General features: G+C 57.2%; 1 protein-coding gene across 1 annotated transcript; it reads right to left on the bottom strand.

Moving 5' to 3' along the window:
- Positions 206-14,885, bottom strand: MFNG (MFNG O-fucosylpeptide 3-beta-N-acetylglucosaminyltransferase). Its single transcript, XM_021091517.1, has 8 exons — positions 14,394-14,885; positions 10,063-10,111; positions 9,567-9,669; positions 9,011-9,164; positions 6,829-6,914; positions 4,617-4,782; positions 3,132-3,217; positions 206-1,128 (listed from the first exon to the last, which is right to left on the bottom strand). The coding sequence occupies exons 1-8, from the start codon at positions 14,649-14,651 to the stop codon at positions 1,062-1,064; spliced, it is 969 nt and encodes a 322-aa protein (XP_020947176.1). The 5' UTR covers positions 14,652-14,885; the 3' UTR covers positions 206-1,061.

Below are 16,801 nucleotides of genomic sequence, written 5' to 3'. Positions count from 1 at the left end.
GAGATATTCCTTTTCTCATCTATAAAATGGGCAAACAGAGCACAGAGACCAAGTGGATTCCCCAAGGCCACAGACAGCAAGGGCAGAGCAGGGCTGTCTAGCTCAGGAACCCAACTCAACACCACAGAGACAGACAGATCAAAGACCCTGCCCTTGTCAGGAACGACTCTGGCTGCATGTAACAGACAACCAAATGGAGAGAGACTTAAACAAATAAGGGTTTAATATTCTTACAGAACCAGACGTTGGAAAGGACAGCCATGGATGATTGTCTTGACCTTGACTTCATGGGAGCAAGGTGGCTGCCCTAGATCCAGACATCACATCCACATTCACAGAGGGAAGATAGGGTATGGGGCTGCAAGATCTTCCCAAGAAGCCTCTCTGTTGGCTTTGCTTAGTTCACACTAACAGATAGAGCTCTGCCTCTGGCCAGAGCTGGGCCATGTGGTAGCCCCTGAGAGCAAGGGAAGCTGGGAAAGTGAGCAAAAGGACTATCGTGATTGGCTGGGACCCATTCTGCTCCATCATCTAGGACTGGGCATGCTGATGCTCCCCACAAAATCAGACGGGGAGCAGGGACTGGGGACTGGTCAGCCGCAGACCCTGGATTCTGCCATTATTCCAACTGACCCCTCGGTGGACGGGATCCAGCCAAGGAAGCCAGGAGTGGGGGGCCCAGTGCTTAACCCCAGGAGAGTGACCGAGAGACCAGAGCCGAGGGCAGGGACTGGACCACACCCAGAAGCCCATGTAATTCTCTGGAAGGTTAGGACTCCTGAGCCTCAGCAGCTCAAGAACCCCCACCCTTGTTGAATTCAGCCCAGCCTCTGAGGCCTCCCTGGCCCTCACCCGGTGCACCTGGCCCTGACCTGTTCCGAGCCACCTCCTGAGGGCTTGGGACACATTCCCCGCCAGCCACCATCCAATCCTGGGCTTGCCCACCACTCAGGGGCTCTGCCAGGGAGCATCCACCCCACAGGACCTGCCACAGACAGGCTGCCTGGGCGACAAAGGACAACCAGATGCCTCAGCTCAACCTTCACCCAGCGGATCAGGGTTCATCGGGCCACCAGCTGTGGGCACCAGGGAGTTTCCGGGTAGAGGAGACAGTGGAGGGAGCGAAACCTGTGGCGAGACCAGAAACAGACAAGACGGTCACCTCCGTGGGCGCCTAGGAAAGCCCGCGTCGCCGAAATGGTTTGGAGCAGGGTTTTTCCACCTGGGGCAGATAATTCTTTCTTGGGGCATGGGCTGTCCTGTGCACTGTAAGAAGTTTAGCAACATCTCTGAATTCTACCCATTAAACACCAGTAGCATCGCCCAAAGTCTTAACAATCAAAAATGTCCCCACATGGAGTTCCCTGGTAGTACAGTGGGTTAAGGATCCAGTGTTGCCACTGCATCAGCTTAGGTCGCTGCTATGACTCGGGTTCAGCCCCTGGCCCAGGAACTTCCACATGACATGGGCGCAGCCAAAAAAATGTCCCCACGTGTTGTCAATTGTTCCTTGACCAGGGTTGGGGGGGCCGTGCAAAAGGGCCCCTGGTTGAGAACCACTAGTTTATACAGACTTTAAAAGCCAGACAGGAAGTTCCCATGGAGCACAGTGGGTTAAGGATCTGGCATTGCCACAGCTGCGACACAGTTTGCAATGGTGACATGGGTTCAATCTCTGGCACGGGAACTTCCACATGCCGCGGGTGTGGCCAAATTAACAAATAAAAAAAGCCACAGAAACCACAAAGAGACCTCAGCTGAGGTCACACCATCTGACCACACATATCTGAGTTCCCAGTGGGCTCCAGCTCCATTAGGCAGGAACCTTTGCATTCTAGAATCTTTGGGCTTTGAGAGAATTTAGCACCAATTCTTAAAGCTCTTAACAGTACAGCTGTAGCTTGCATACCTCCACTGAGGAGGAGCTCACTCCATTAAAAGGCAGCTCCTTTCCTTTTGGAAATTTGAACTGTTTTCCCCCCTATATTAAGCCAAATTCTGTCTCCTTGTAATGTCCAATTTGTTCAACACAGCCCTGGCCCAGTGGCCTTGGGATAGACAGACAGACAGCTCTTCCAAGCTCAAGGGACAGGAATGCTGGCTCCCCTAAGGGTTACACACTTCTGATAAATCCAAAGTCTAGACAGAGCCTACAATGGGCATGGAGGTGGTTGGGGGGGTGTCCTCTGCCACCTCCCCAAGTGAATTTGAGGCCACTCGCCTTTCTTCTCCCACATTCCAGCCCCACTGGCTTCTTTTGCTTCCTTGAGCAGGTCTTGTTCCCCTGCCACAGTAAGTCACAGGCTGTGTCACAGGCTCTAAGCAATCTGGGCAGGGGTTGGGACGGAGGGGGCTGAGCAGAATAGCCCTAATCCCCCGGGGGCCAGTTTTGGGGGCAGAATTACAAGGTGCCCAGGTGGCATTTTAGCCCCCCATCCAGCTCTCTACCCAAAAAAAAGCATCACCAAAGGAACAAAGAGCCTAAGAAAGTTTTTTGGGTTTTTTGTCTTTGTCTTTTTAGCGCCACACCCACAGCCTATGGAAGTTCCCAGGTTAGGGGTGGAATCAGAGCTGCAGCTGCCAGCCTACACCACAGCCACAGCAACACCAGATCCAAGCCACGTCTGCAACCTACACCACAGCCACAGCCACGCGGGATCCGAGCTGGGTCTGTGACCTACACCACCAGCTCACAGCAATGCCGGATCCCTAACCCACTGAGTGGGGCTGAGGCTCAAAACTGCATCCTCATGGATACTAGTTGGGTTTGTTGCCACTGAGCCACAATGGGATCTCCAGAAAGATGTTTTTTAATTCCCTGAGTGCCTGAGTTTCCTCCAGGAAGCATCTCCATTGCTCAGGGAAGACAGCTCAGCCTCTCAGGGGCTCCTGAAGCATCCCAGAGAATTAGGTCTGGGAAAGCCCTTCAGAGCAGTGATGCCCAGCCTCCTTGTGTTACAAATGGGGCAACTAAGGTCCAGAGAGGGCAAGGCACCTGCCCTAGGTCACACAGCAAGCCAGTGACCAAGAGGGGACTGAACGTCACTCCTCCACTTCCAGCTCCCCCATCTTCGGATGTCCAAACTCAGGCCCCTCCCCTCCCATCCCCCCGTTTCAGCTCCCTGACCCACCTGGAGGGGTCCTCCTCAGGGGAGAAGGGGCCGTGGAGCTTAATGACGTTGAGTTTCCCCTCAAAGACGCCATAGCTGAGGGTGACCTGCACCAAGAGAAGCGGAGAAGAGAGTGAAGGTTGGGGGCATCCCACTGGGGACCCCACAAGGGGGCAGCATCTTGGCAGAAACAGAGAAGGCACACAGGCATTTTGAGGGGCACAGAAAGGCTGCCTGTGCACCTGAAATTCCACCACTAGCAATGAGGGTTCCCGCTCAGGAGCCCGCCCCACTCCATTTTCCCAGAATCCCACTTGAGCCCCAAGAGTCCAGTTCGTCTGGGTGGCTGGAACAATTCCGTCATCTTCAGATCGGGAATCTGAGGCTCAAGAGAGGAAGGCGCCTTCCCAGTAAGTCGCACGCTGGACGGAGGTTTCCTGAGACCCAGTGTAGGACCCTGGCAGTCCCTCTCCTCCCCGTGAGTGGGAGGGTGGTGGCAGCACCAATTGGACCTCGGCAGTCACTACCTGCCAGGTGGGGGAGGGGCCCCGACGGGGCGGGCCCCCACTCCCCACCCCCACCCGACATTACACTTGAGTGTCCCTGCTGAAGACCCAGGTCTTCCCAGGAACATCGGATGAGAAGGAAAAGCAATAGAGCAGTGGACAGGTGAGTGCATTTTTCGTTTTGGGGTTTTTCTTTGCTTTTTAGGGCCACACTTGCGGCATATGGAAGTTGCCAATCTAGGAGTCAAATCAGAGCTACGGCTACCGGCCTACACCACAGCCATAGCCACCCGGGATCCAAGGCCAGTCTGTGACCTACGTCACAGCTCATGGCAATGCCAAATCCTTAACCTACTGAGCAGGGCCAGGGATCGAACCCACATCCTCATGGATACTAGTCAGGCTAGTTGCTGCTGAGCCACAACGGGAACTTCCAGACAGGTGAGCTTTGAAGGAGGGGGCTGCCCATAAGTAAAATGGTAAAGGGCGAGTCAGAGTTCCTGCTGCCGTGCAATGGGATCTGTGACATCTCTGCAGCACCAGGATGCAGGTTCAATTCCTGGCCCGGCACAGAGGGTTAAGGATCCTGTGTTGCCCCAGCTGCAGTATAGGTTGCAACTGCAGCTCAGATCTGATCCCTAGCTCAGGAACTCTATATGCCACGGGGCAGCCATAGAAAAGAAAAGGGCAGATGTGGCGCTGTTGGAGGGATGTGGGGAGGACGGAAGGGTGAAGAGAGGAGAGAAGGCAGGAGCAGGCAGGGAACTAACTGTGTGGTCTGAACCTCAAGACGAGTCTCATCTCCTCTGGGCAGGTCCCTCCAGCTGGCGCTTGGGAACCAGATCAAAGAATTTGAGCATCACATATGCCAGCCCTTGAAGATTAGAGGTGGAGAGCGCGGAGCCACTGTGTGCCCTAAAGGGGGGTCCTTTGTCACCCGGGACCTCAGTTTCCCCATCAATAGGGAAGAGCCCACACGTACACCTCCCCCAGTGCTCACCTGCTCCGGGAGCTGGGCAGCCCGCAGCAGCTGCAGGGTCTCCAGGTGGGAGTGGAAGAGGGGGCTGGGCTGCAGGTGGCCCCCCAGCTTGCATTCGACGATGTAGCCCACGGTACAGTCGTCAGGCAGCCGGATGAGGGCAGATGTGTCCATGAAGCGGGGGCCACTGAGGGACAGACCATGCTATGGGCACCGGCCCAGGCCCTCCACACCTTCCAGAAGACTCTTCCCCCGCTGCCCAGGGCCAGCGGGGAGAGCAGGGCTCGGCTCTAGCGTCTGCCTCCCACGTGGCCTTGTGCAAGTCACAAACCTTCGGGAAGCCTGTTTCCTCTTCTGTAAAATGGGCGTGATAATGGCCCCGCCCTCCCAGGGCTGGTTGTGAGCATTAAGTGAAGGAATGGAGACGAAGCCCTTTCTAAAGGTATCCTTCTCTCTCTCTTTTCATTCATTCATTCTTTTTTTTTTTTTTTTTGGTCTTTTTAGGGCTGCAGCCATGGCATATGGAAGTTCCCAGGCCAGGGGTCAAATTGGAATTGCAGCTGCCAGCCTACACCACAGCCACAGCAGCACGGGATCTGAGCAGCATCTGCGACCTACATCGCCTGCTCACAGCAACGCTGGATCCTTAACCCACTGGGCAAGACCAGGGATCAAAGCCTCATCCTTATGGATACTAGTTGGTTCTTAACCCATGAGCCACACTGGGAACTCCCATTCATTCCCTCTTGAGTTTGAGCACCCCCTGTGCCAGCTACTATGATACAGAGGCTGAGGACACAGAGATGAGAAAGAAATGCTTCCTTGCCCTCAGCAGTCACCCTCATTCTGGAGGGAGACAAACAGAAGAGCAGGTCATTTCAGAGGTGGACTGGAGCTAAGTCAGAGGGAAGCACGAGGCCTGGGGAGGGCAAGGCAAAGTCCCAGAGGAGGTGGCCGTCTTTTGTTTTGCTTTTTATTTAATCATGGCAGTGGCAGTTTTTTCACGGAGTCTTATAGGATGAGCTGGAGGCAGCCAGGTGCCAAATGAGGGGTGGGGTGAGAGGGCTGGCGGAGGGAGGAGCGGAGTTCCAGGCAGGCACATCTCCTGACAACATAGCCCTTGAACACCCTGGGGGGCCAGGCTGGGACCCCCGACCAAGGGGCCAAGTGGATGCAGAAAGCCAGCCTCCCCTCCCCTCCTCAGGCCATGCCCGGGCGCTGCACCTGTCCAGAGCGGGAGGCCTTTTCCTAACTCGCACGAATGGAGCACAGAGGTGAGCAAAAGCTCTCCTGGTCACGTGTGCACACCTGCTGTCGACAGGACCGAGGACAGCTTTCCTTCTCCCAGTCAGGGGCCATCTGGCCCCCAGAGGACCCCTCGCAGCCAGGGCAAGGTAGGGCAGGCGGGGGTGGTGGCAAAGCACGCAACCCTTGGACCTGAGTGACCTCAGACCTGGCTGACCTTGAACCAATCCCTTGCTTAACCCCTCGGAACCTCAGTTTCCTCGGCCAAGGAGAAATAAGGCCAACACCCCTTCCTCCCTGGGGACTGTGACACTCTTAGCAAAGCACAGGCCTGGCTCGGAGTCAACCCTCAATTCAAGGTAGTGACAGTGACAGCTGTTAACAAAAGTAACAGCTTGCCCGTCAGACCTCGGGAGGCTAGACCTTTGCCACATCCCCTCTAGAATAATAGTACCCCCGACCCAGGCTTCCACGCTTTCCATGATCCCCCCAATTCTTGGGCCCTCTAGGACCACCCCAGCTCAAATGCCACCCCTTCCAGGAAGCCTTCCCTCCAGCCCCCAAGCAGAAGGTCCTATTCCCTCCCAAGTGCCCCGCCACTTGGCCTTCACCTCCCCTGTGGCAGTGACTGGTCAGAAAAGGGCTGAAAATAGGAACAAATGTCTGCTGGGAAGTCCTTCTCATTTAACCCTTACAACCACTGGCCATTGTGTTATCAGGTCCATTTTACAGATGGGCATACTGAGGCTCCTAAAGATGACACGGTTGCCTGTGTGTGGCAGAGCGCCCAAGGCAGTATACCCCCAAGGGCAAGGTGGCAGGTGGCTTGCTCACCACTGTGTAACCCTGATGCAGCTGCTACAAGAGGTGGTTTCTCCTGAGCTTGCTCTCAAGCCTTTCTTGCTGCAAAGGCCTCGCATACACGCACCAGCTACCACCTGACCCCGCATCCCCCAACCTCCCCACCTGTCTGTTGGTCTCTGCTTACCTGGCCCACGGGGCCATCTTCAAAGCCAGTTTGCGGTTGATGCAGAAGCCGGCGCCCCCAGTGGCGAACCAGAACTGTACCAGCCTCTGGGGAGAGAGGTGGGGAGGGCCAAAGTTCAGGGTGAATCTGGGTGTGAGGTCAACAGCCAGGCCATCCCTTTAATTAAGAATGATGGAGGTGTTTCCATCATGGCCCAGCGGTAATGAGCCTGACTAGTATCCATGAGGATGCAGGATTGATCCTGGGCCTTGATCAGTGGGTAAAGTATCTGGCATTGCCCGTGAGCTGTGGTGTAGGTTGAAAACACGGCTCAGATCCATGTTGCTGTGGCTGTGGTATAGGCCAGCAGCTATAGCTCCAATTCGACCCCTAGCCTGGGAACTTCCATATGGTGCAGGTACAGCCCTAAAAAGACAAAAAAAAAGAAAGAAAAAAAGAAAGATAGAAAGGAGTTCCCATTGTGGCTCAGCAGGTTAAGAACCAGACTAATATCCGTGAGGATTTGGGTTCGATTCCTGGCATTGCCAAAAGCTGCAGTGTAGGTGGTGGAAATAGCGGAAGCCCTCAGTTCCAGGTGGGGTACTAGTGTTCTTGAGAGCAAAAAAAAAAAAAAAAGAATGATGGAGACACCAATTAGACCCCAACCTGGCTGGATTTCAGTTCAAGAGGACGTGTACCATGTTTGGCCACCCAGTACACCTTACCCCTATCCCCAGAAAAAAGACTCTACCTCCCCCCATGGTTCAAGGAGGCACCTGCTCTCATAGGTCACAGAGGCAAGTAGGTGCCCCAGGAATCATGGATCAAAAGACCACACCTCTTAACCCAGTGATTGGCTTAGCTGCAGGCACGTGACTTGGGCTAGCCAATCAGAGTCCTTCCCTGAGGTCTATACGCTGTGAGGAAAACATGCTTTTACAGGGTCACCAGTAAATATAATTCTGATGCCATTTACACCAGGCCACATGCACTGGCCTCACCACTCCCACCTCCTGGGAATGAGCCCTCTCATGGAGTAAAGAGAGAAGGGCAGACAGGCCAGTGAATCCCTGGGGCCTACAAGCTCCTTGATATCTCTTTTTCTTTCTTTCTTTCTTTTTTGTTTTCTTTTTAGGTTCCAGAGCAGAGCTGTCAACCCCTAGGCAGGGAGTGAAGTGGTGTGGGAGCCTGGGGGGACACCTTGGGGACACACACACACACACCCCAGCCTCACCTGGAATCAGCTCGCTCACACACACACCCCCAGGGCCCAGGAGGATTTAATTAGAGCTCAGAGGCTGATTAGCTGCAGATAATTAAGGTTTTATGTTTCCTGCTCTTGGTTTCCCTAGTGAAACAGATGGTGACCCCAGGAAGGCGACAGCCCCACAGCGAGCCCAGCTCCTGCGCCAGGCCCTGCCTCTAGAGAGGGGGACCCTGGTTTGCCTGTTCAGGGGAGCCAACAGAGCCCGAGGGGTCTGGGCTACCCAAACACCAGAATCCTAGTGGGTTCTGGGGGGCAGGAGAAAACCATGCAACATATTTAGATTAAAACATTTTCATTATTTCTCTGAAAGTCAAACTAAAAGGGCATTCTGGTCTTTTGTTTATTTGTTTTCTAAATCTGGCGACCTAAATCTGCTCATTCACGTCTGGAGCTGAAGCTGGTGTCGGGGACCCTGTTATGCCAGGTGTCAACTCCTCAGTTGCTGGCTAGTGACTTCTGGAAAGAAAAGGGGTGCCTGGGAGGGGAGGGTGGAGGGGCCCCAGGCAAATTACCACCTGGCCCAGCAGATTCAGCATTTTAACAACCTGCACAACTGCATGGTGATACCAGGTGGTTACGAGCCCTGCGGTGGAAGCCTCAGCTCACCCCCACGCTCACTGGGGATGGGGACGGGGACGAAGAAGAGCAAGAGCCACTGCTCCTCAGTGGCTGAGGTCCTACTAAGCGCCCGTCTCTGTGCCTTACCGGCATCATCTCAATCTCCCCATTCCATAAAGTAGGAGACTGAAGACAGAGGCGAAGCCCCCTGCCTAAACGCACAGGGATGCGGACAAATCAGAAACCCAGTACACCCGCTGGACCCCTTCACAGCCCCGCCCCTAGAGGCCCCGCCCCCTAGAGGCCCCGCCCCCTAGAGGCCCCACCTCCCTGGACCAGCAGCCAATGCATGAAGGAGGCGGCAGGGGAGGCACCCACCGTGCGGTTGCGCGGCTGCGGCTCAGAGGCGTGGATAGGCCGGTTCAGGCTGGGCCGGCCCACGTAGACATCCCGGGTGCGCGGGAAGGCTTTTAGCAGCTTCAGCAGCGCCTTCGGGTTCAGGTAGTTGTCGTCGTCCACATGGCAGAACCACCTGTGGGGATGGAATGGGGACAGCGAGCTTTCAAGAGGTTCCCAAGGGGCTGCCAGCCAGACTCCCCTGCACCCCATAATCAGTCAACAGTCAAGGAGTGGGGGCGGCTAATATTTAAGGCACCTGCTCTGTGCCGGGCAGCATCTCGTGTCAGCCCAAGAGGAAGCTGTGCCCACTTCACAGGTGGAGACCAAGGCTCAGGAAGGTGAAGACACCTGTCCAAGGTCGCAAAGGCAGTGAACGGCAGGATTTGAACCCAGACGGTCTGCACAGACCCCAGCAGGCCCTACAGGACTGCATTCACAGAACCCAGAGGACTTGGCTTTTTTGACCCAGAGCCCTGTTTAGGAACTGACCTGAGGCAAATTTCACACCTGCCCCCAGAGACCAAGGTGAACTCACCTCAGCCTGCTGGCCAAGAAGGCATCAAACTCAGCAGCCATCTTGCAGGACAGGGCTGGGTGGCTGTGCTCTGCGGAGCAGTTGGTGACCACGAGGTGGGACCCTGGAGAAGCGAGGATAAGTCAGGGGCCCCTGGCCAGCTCCTCCCCACAGCCCTGCGCGGGCGAGAATACAGAGCAAGGCAGGGCCTCAGAAAGCCTGGAGCAGTCTGGCCACTCCCATTTGACACATGGGAAAACTGAGGTCAGGGAGGGCTGAAGTGTCCAGGACCCCAGAGCTAATGGACAGGAGGCCGGGCTGGGACCCAGGTCTTCAGAGCCTTGTCCAACACAGCCCGTCCCCACACCCATACCCCTCTCCAGGGAAGAAGACTGCTCCCCTCCTGGGCAAAGGGGGCATCCCCATCTGCCAAAGTTTCCCTGGGGACTCCCCAGGCCAGGGGACAGCCACCCCAGCTTTCCCTGACAACCGCCACGGGCCCCCCGCCCAGAGTTACCCAGTCTTTCCTGGAGGCCTTTATCCAGGCTGTCGGTGAAGATGAACGTCTAGGAAGGAGAAAGGAGTCAGGGCTGGGGTCGGGCAAGGGGTGTCCCAGGCCAGCCCACAGCCCATCACAGCCAAGTTCAGGGCGACACATACACAGCTGACTTCTGTCCTCCATACGTACACACACCCCTCTCAGAGTCACATACTGCTTTAGGACCACAGGACTTTCTCGGCTTCCCGACCCGGCCCAATACAACACACACAACCCAGTTTTTGTAGACACACAACTTCAGCGTGTACACTAGCCCCTTCAGGGTCTCACACTCAGCCGCTTAACAGACCAGCATCCACAGGGACCCTGCCAGACTCACACACCCTTGGCAGAATCACACTTTGTTCAAACACACACACGCACTTGGAGCTCCGTTGTGCCTCAGTGGTAATGAACCCGACTAGTATCCACGAGGATGCTGGTTTGATCCCTGGCCTCGCTCAGTGGGTTAAGGATCCCGTGTTGCTGAGAGCTGTGGCGTAGGCTGCAGACACAGCTTGGGTCTGGCATTGCTGTGGCTGTGGCTGTGGCTGTGCCTGGCAGCTGCAGCTCCGATTCGACCCCTAGCCTAGGAACCTCCATATGCTGCAGATGCGGACCGAAAAAGACAAGCCTCCCCAACACACACATTATATAGTACCACTTGCCCCCCCCCAATCACACATACACAACCCCAAACACTTGGTCAGGAGACAGACCCACTCTAGGGCAGCGAACCGCTTAGGGAGATGGTCCCGACTTTCACAGTCGCACAAATTCCCTGTGCAAGTGTCAGGGGCCCTTATGCGTCTCCCAGGTTGGAGAGGCACCCCACCCACAGCTGTCGCCTGCCTGGCCCCCCAGACTTCAATAAGCCACCACACAGGTGTTATGATCCATCCCCTTCACAGGTGGCAAAATGGTGGCTAAGTGATGGACCAGGGCTGTGCACTTGGCAAGATTTGAACCCACGGACCTGGACCTCTCCCCGCGTTCAGCTCCCACGACAGCCAGACTTCTTCCCCGGGGGCCTCAGACTCAGCATGTGAACACTGATCACCCAAGCACCCCCGGACCTGGGTGCCACTCGCTCTTCTCCATCTTGCTGGGATGCCCACTTTGGAGTCACCGTGCCTCCTCTCTTTCTCTCACACCCATATCCGGTCTGTCAGCAACTTCTGTCCACGCAGCTTTCAAACTACCTGGGGTGCAACTCCTCCCCCAGCCCTCACGGCCAGCCCCGGTCCAGCCCACCCTCATCCCCCCCCGGCCCCTTTGCTGCAGTCACCTTCGCCCTGCTCTCCGAGTGCTGCCCGCCCCACCCCAAGTCTGTTTTCAACATAGCCCCCCGAGGGAGCCTTAAGTCAGACCTTTCTTGCCCTTCTCCCTGGCAAACTTTTGCCACCAAAGAGCCACTAGATAGTGGAATTCTCTCAAGTTGGGAGCCTGGGCCAAATGGGCCAGGGAATGCCTGTGAATGAATCAGTGGTGGGGGGAGGGGGCAAGGAGGGGTCCCCAGCAGGGCCTGGGGGCTGGGAAGGACACATGAGGCTGGTGGTCCCCCGGAATCCTGAGGTTGGCACAGAGCGATGGGCAGAGTTTCCTCTGAGCGGAGGGTTGCATTTGATTTGTTTAAGGAGGCCCCCCGACAATGGTTAAAACTTTGCAGGGAAACAAAGAGACAGACAGACTGCTGGGGTCAGGGGAGGGGGTGGCTGGGGGCCATCTGCTGCAGGGGAGGGGAGAGGAGGGGCCCTTGCTGCTCTCCCCCTGCCCTCGAGGACTGCAGGGAAGAGAAAGGCTCCCCTGGATCACAAAACGTGCCTTCCCCCAAGCCCACCCCCTTTGCCTGGGACAAAGGCCTCCCATGAGCCCCAGCCCATTGCCACAAAGGCCCACCTGCCACCCGGCTGCCCTTAACCAGCTGGGGCGGGTGCCCAGCCCTGGAGTTAACCAGCTCAGCCCCGCTCCGGATGGCAGAGCTGAGAGAGGCTCCGAGACCCTCCCTACAGATGAGGCAACAGGGCTGAAGGGGGAAAGGCCTTGGCCAAGGTCACAGGGAGAGACGAGCCGAAGGGTGGAGACCAAGGGGGGCCAGATGCATGGTGATAGGGGGTCCCCCTGTCTCCTCTCCTTTTCCTCTGTTTGAGTATCTCCCCCCCCCATTTTTTTAAAATTAAATTTAATTTTTTCTGTTTAGGGCTGCATCCGTGGCATAGGGAAGTTCCCAGGCTAGGAGTCAAATCGGAACTACAGCTGCCAACCCACACCACAGCCACAGCCATGCGGGATCCAAGCCGCGTCTGCGACCTACACCACAATTCATGGCAATGCTGGATCCTTAACCCCCTGAGCGAGGTCAGGGATTGAACCCACCCCCTCATGGATCCTAGTGGCGTTCGTGAGCCATGAAGGGAACTCCTCTTCCCTTTCTCAACTCTGCCTTCAGAGACAAGATCTCGAGACTCTGCCCCTTGCGTTAGGGGCAGGGGCGGGGGAGCGGGAGTGTGCAGTTGAGTGAACTCATCCACTCCTGTTTAACCTTGCTAGTGTCCTCATCCGTAAAATGGGAATATCCGTACCCAGCACTCGGGTCGTTGTGAGGGTTAAACAGACGATGCACCTGATACGCTGTCCCTTCGATGCTGAGCAGCTGGCAGGGACTCCCCTGAGGCCGCCTGCGTAGCATCTGGGATTGAGCAGCTTGCTGCTCCTCCGCCATCCTGATTCTGCTGGGCCCAGACCCCCAGGCCAGAGGCACAAGTGAGGAGGCAACTCTGGGACCCTGGGTCTCGGTAGAGCAGGAGGCCTTCAGGTGACGCCGGCAAAGCACTTCCTCCTTTCAGCCTCGGTTCCCTCATCCAGAGCCGGGGCACCACCAGGGTGATCACGACAAGACAGGAAAGGGCCTCAGACCACGTGAGGCCACGCTCCCGGGTACACACAACGCGGCACCATAAACAGGAAGGTCTGTGGGGAGGGCCGGGCTCAGCAGCTTCCGCAAGCGGAACCAGAATCGCCCCAAGAGGAGAAGTGGCGCGGAGCCCCAGGGAAGAGCCTGGGGTGCTGGGGACCCGGCAAGGAAAGGGTTAATCCAGGGTGCTAGGACTTTGGGCCAGGAAATCAGAGCAGGGCTCTTCCCTCCCCAGGGGGCCCTGGCCTCCTCCAGGCACCACCTCCCCCTCCTCCTTGGTCTCCAGGAGCCCCCAGCCTCCTCCAAAGGCTCAGTCACTTCCTCCCTCTGAGCCAGCTGCCAAAGTGGGGACACGGGGTTTGTGTGTGTGTGTGTGTGTGTGTGTGTGTGTGTGTGTACACGCATGCGCATCTGTGTGACTCTGCCCCTCCACCTCCCCAAGAGATGGCTCCCCAGCACCCCCAAATCACTGGCTTTGCTTGAGGGGGACACTGGGTGGGCGGAGAGGAAGAGCCAGAAGGGACTCAGGTTGACAGAGCTGCCTCCCCAGAAAGACATAAGCCATGCACCCCTGTCACATGCACGCCCCTTGTCATTGTATGTCCAACACTAATACTCTGGCTCTCTGCATGTGAGCACGCGCGCACACACACACACACACACACACACACACACAGTCCCCCTTGCCGGGCAGCCCTCTGCTCCGTCCTCTTGCCCACCAATGCCCCGCCACCAGCATCGGAGCACACGCCCTGTCTCGGAAACTGCCCCACAGGAAATGGAGCACAGGAGGTGAGGTGCCACCGCCTGGGCACATCCTGGGCAGCAGAGGTGTGGGGGCAGGGAACTCAGGAATCCTAAAAGATGCCCTGCTCACCTCTCTTCTCAAACAGGCTGCACCTAGACTGTCCCCTCCTCGGTGGCTCAGCCCCTGTGCTCCACCCTCATGGCCAAGGCAGAAGCACAGCACCCAGGGCTCATCTGGAGGCAACATGGCCCGGGCACGTGTCAGAGTCGGGACCTCTCAGAAGCCTCTGCCACAGCTGCCTGACACCCACTATCGCCCCTAAGCCAGGCTGGGCCAGAACCACCAGCCAATAGAGGGACCCCTCCAAGAAGGGACATGTGGGAACCAGGGAGCCCAGCCTCTACCCAGAAAGAAACAGCAGTGGGCCCAAGGAGCATCTGGCTCCGGGGCCAGCGAGGGGCACAGTCAGGGCCACAGCAGCCCCGCATCCTGGGAGGAAGGGGAGCAGCAGGAAGACAGCCCAGGCGAGGCAGGTGGCCAAGCAGCTTCTCCCTCCAGGCCGCCAGGGACCCCAGCTCGGTGGAAAGGTCTCTGTGAGTCCCTCACACCCGGGGCCACTCCTGCAGCCCACAGTTGCCCGCGTGTCACCTGTTCCCTGGTCCTGGAGACCCACGTGTCGAGCAGCAGCTCCAGGCGGGAGCGGTGGAAGGCCCGCGTTGTCTTGACGGCGATGAAAACATCGTGCAGCTGCAGCTCAGAAGGGGGCCGAGGGCTTGGCGGGCTCAGCCTGGGGGTCTCCCGCACCCCCTGCGAGGACAGGCTGGAATGGTACCGTAGGGACAGGAGCCCCATGCACAGAAGGGTGAGGAGGGCTCCCGCCAGGCCCCGGAGGGGCCGGCACTGCATTGGCCCAGGACCCCAGACGGCTCAGCCCCCAGATCCCTAGCAGAGGAGGAGGAGAGGCTGGTCAGGCGGGAGCCCCTGCAAAGGCAAAGGTCTGGCAGGCATGGCGGGCAGGCCAGGAGGGGAGAGGTGGGACCTGGTGCTCTCCGCCCGGAGGCTGAGCCATGGCAGCCGGGCCGCTGCCAGCCTCCACCTGCTCCGCGGCCGCCCAGCCGGCGGCTCCGGGGCGCCTGGTCCCGCCCCCGCCTCCCACGCAGCCCGGGGGCGGGGCCGGCCCAGGGGAGCCCAGAGGTGGCTGAAAAAGATGCATCCGCTGAAGGGACAGCCCTGGCTCTGCCAGCTGCTGCAGGGGCGGGGGCGGGACCGACAACCACCACCCCTCCAAGCCCGGATGGAAGGGAGGGGCCCTCCGGCCTTCCCACTCCCCAGAGACGGTTGGCTCAGCTCATTCAATACCCTCTTCTGGCGGCCCCGGGGCCCAGCTTTTGCTCCTGCTGCTCCTCTTCCAGGATGCTCTCCCCCCACCTCCTGCATCCCCACACACGTTCCCTCCACCAGGCTTAATTCTATTTGGACTTTAAGGCTTCGCTCCAGGGTTCCCTCCTCCAGGAAGCCTTCCAGGCTCTGCAGCTCCCACAGCAGTTAGCTCAGTTCCTTGGGTCTTCAGGACAGCACTAGAATGGTTGTTTCCAGTTCGTGGCTGAGCACATAAGGCTCAGCATGATCTGAGATGATCCAGCAGCTCGGCCGCAGAGCCAGGTGGAGCCCAGGTCTCTGCCCTCAAGGGGCACAGGAGGCCCCTGAGGGCGACTGTCCTGCTGTGGCCCCCGGCACTCCTGTCGCCCAGCAGTCTTTATTGCTGCCTCTCTCTCAGCCGCCAGTGGACAGAGGATCTTCTCTAGCTACCACTTCTGTCTTGTTTCATAGGTCGCTCACCTCTTGTCCTCCCTCCACCAGACCCCTGCCCTGGCATCTCCCTCAGAACACAAGCCAAAAGTCAGACACCAGCCTTTATGCCCCATGGCAGAGGGGGCCTGTTACCTCCAACCCCACCTCCTACTATCCTCCCCTTGCTCCCTTCCTTCAGACCCAGTGGGCTTCTGGCCAGTTCGGAGACACACCCACCTCAGGACCTTTGCACATGCTGTTCCTGCCTAGGCCTCTCCCTAGAGAGCCACACATCTCACCCCCTCGCCTCCTTCAAGTCCACACACATGTCCTCTTGGTGAGGCCTTTCCAGGCCACTTTATTTAAATTGCAATCCCTTCTCCTCTCTCCTTCCCAGCAACAGCCTCTATTTCCCAGGTCCCTTTTTCTGCTGTGTTCCCTCCGTGCGCTTTTAATCTTCCAATACCCGGTAGCTTTCACTCGTTTACTGTCTGTCTTCCCCACAGAATATCAGGACAGGGATTTCTTTTTAGTCACTGAATCCCCAGTGCCTAGAACAGTGCACGTGGTAGGAGCTCAATCCACATGTGTTAATTACACACAGAAAAGTACCAGATGGCTGGTGAATGGTGCGGCCCAACCCTGCATTTCAGTGTGGAGGGAGAAGGAAAACCCACCCTTGGAATCACCCTTCCGTGGGCCAGCCCTGTGCCAGGCCCCTTCACAGCCCATCTTCTCAGGATGGCATCACCAAGGGATGATCCTATGCTTCATGCCACACAGACCAGGGTTCAAATCCTGACTGGGCCACTCCCTAGCTCTGCGACTCTGGGCAGGTTACCTCACCTCTCTGAACTTTACTTTCATTTGTAAAATGGGGATCAAAAGAAAAAAAGAAAAAAAAAAAGACTTGGTGAAGAGTTTCCACTGTGGCTCAATAGGTTAAGAATCTGACTACAGGGAGTTCCCGTCGTGGCGCAGTGGTTAACGAATCCGACTAGGAACCATGAGGTTGCGGGTTCGATCCCTGCCCTTGCTCAGTGGGTTAACGATCCGGCGTTGCCGTGAGCTGTGGTGTAGGTTGCAGACGCGGCTCGGATCCCGTGTTGCTGTGGCTCTGGCGTAGGCCGGTGGCTACAGCTCCGATTCAACCCCTAGCCTGGGAACCTCCATATGCCGCGGGAGCGGCCCAAGAAATAGCAACAACAACAACAACAAAAGACCAAAAAAAAAAAAAAAAAAAAAAAAAAAAAAAGGAATCTGAC

Source organism: Sus scrofa, chromosome 5 (genome assembly GCF_000003025.6).
Source record: "Sus scrofa isolate TJ Tabasco breed Duroc chromosome 5, Sscrofa11.1, whole genome shotgun sequence".
NCBI classification, from domain to species: domain Eukaryota; kingdom Metazoa; phylum Chordata; class Mammalia; order Artiodactyla; family Suidae; genus Sus; species Sus scrofa.
This window is presented reverse-complemented; position numbering and strand designations above follow the sequence as displayed.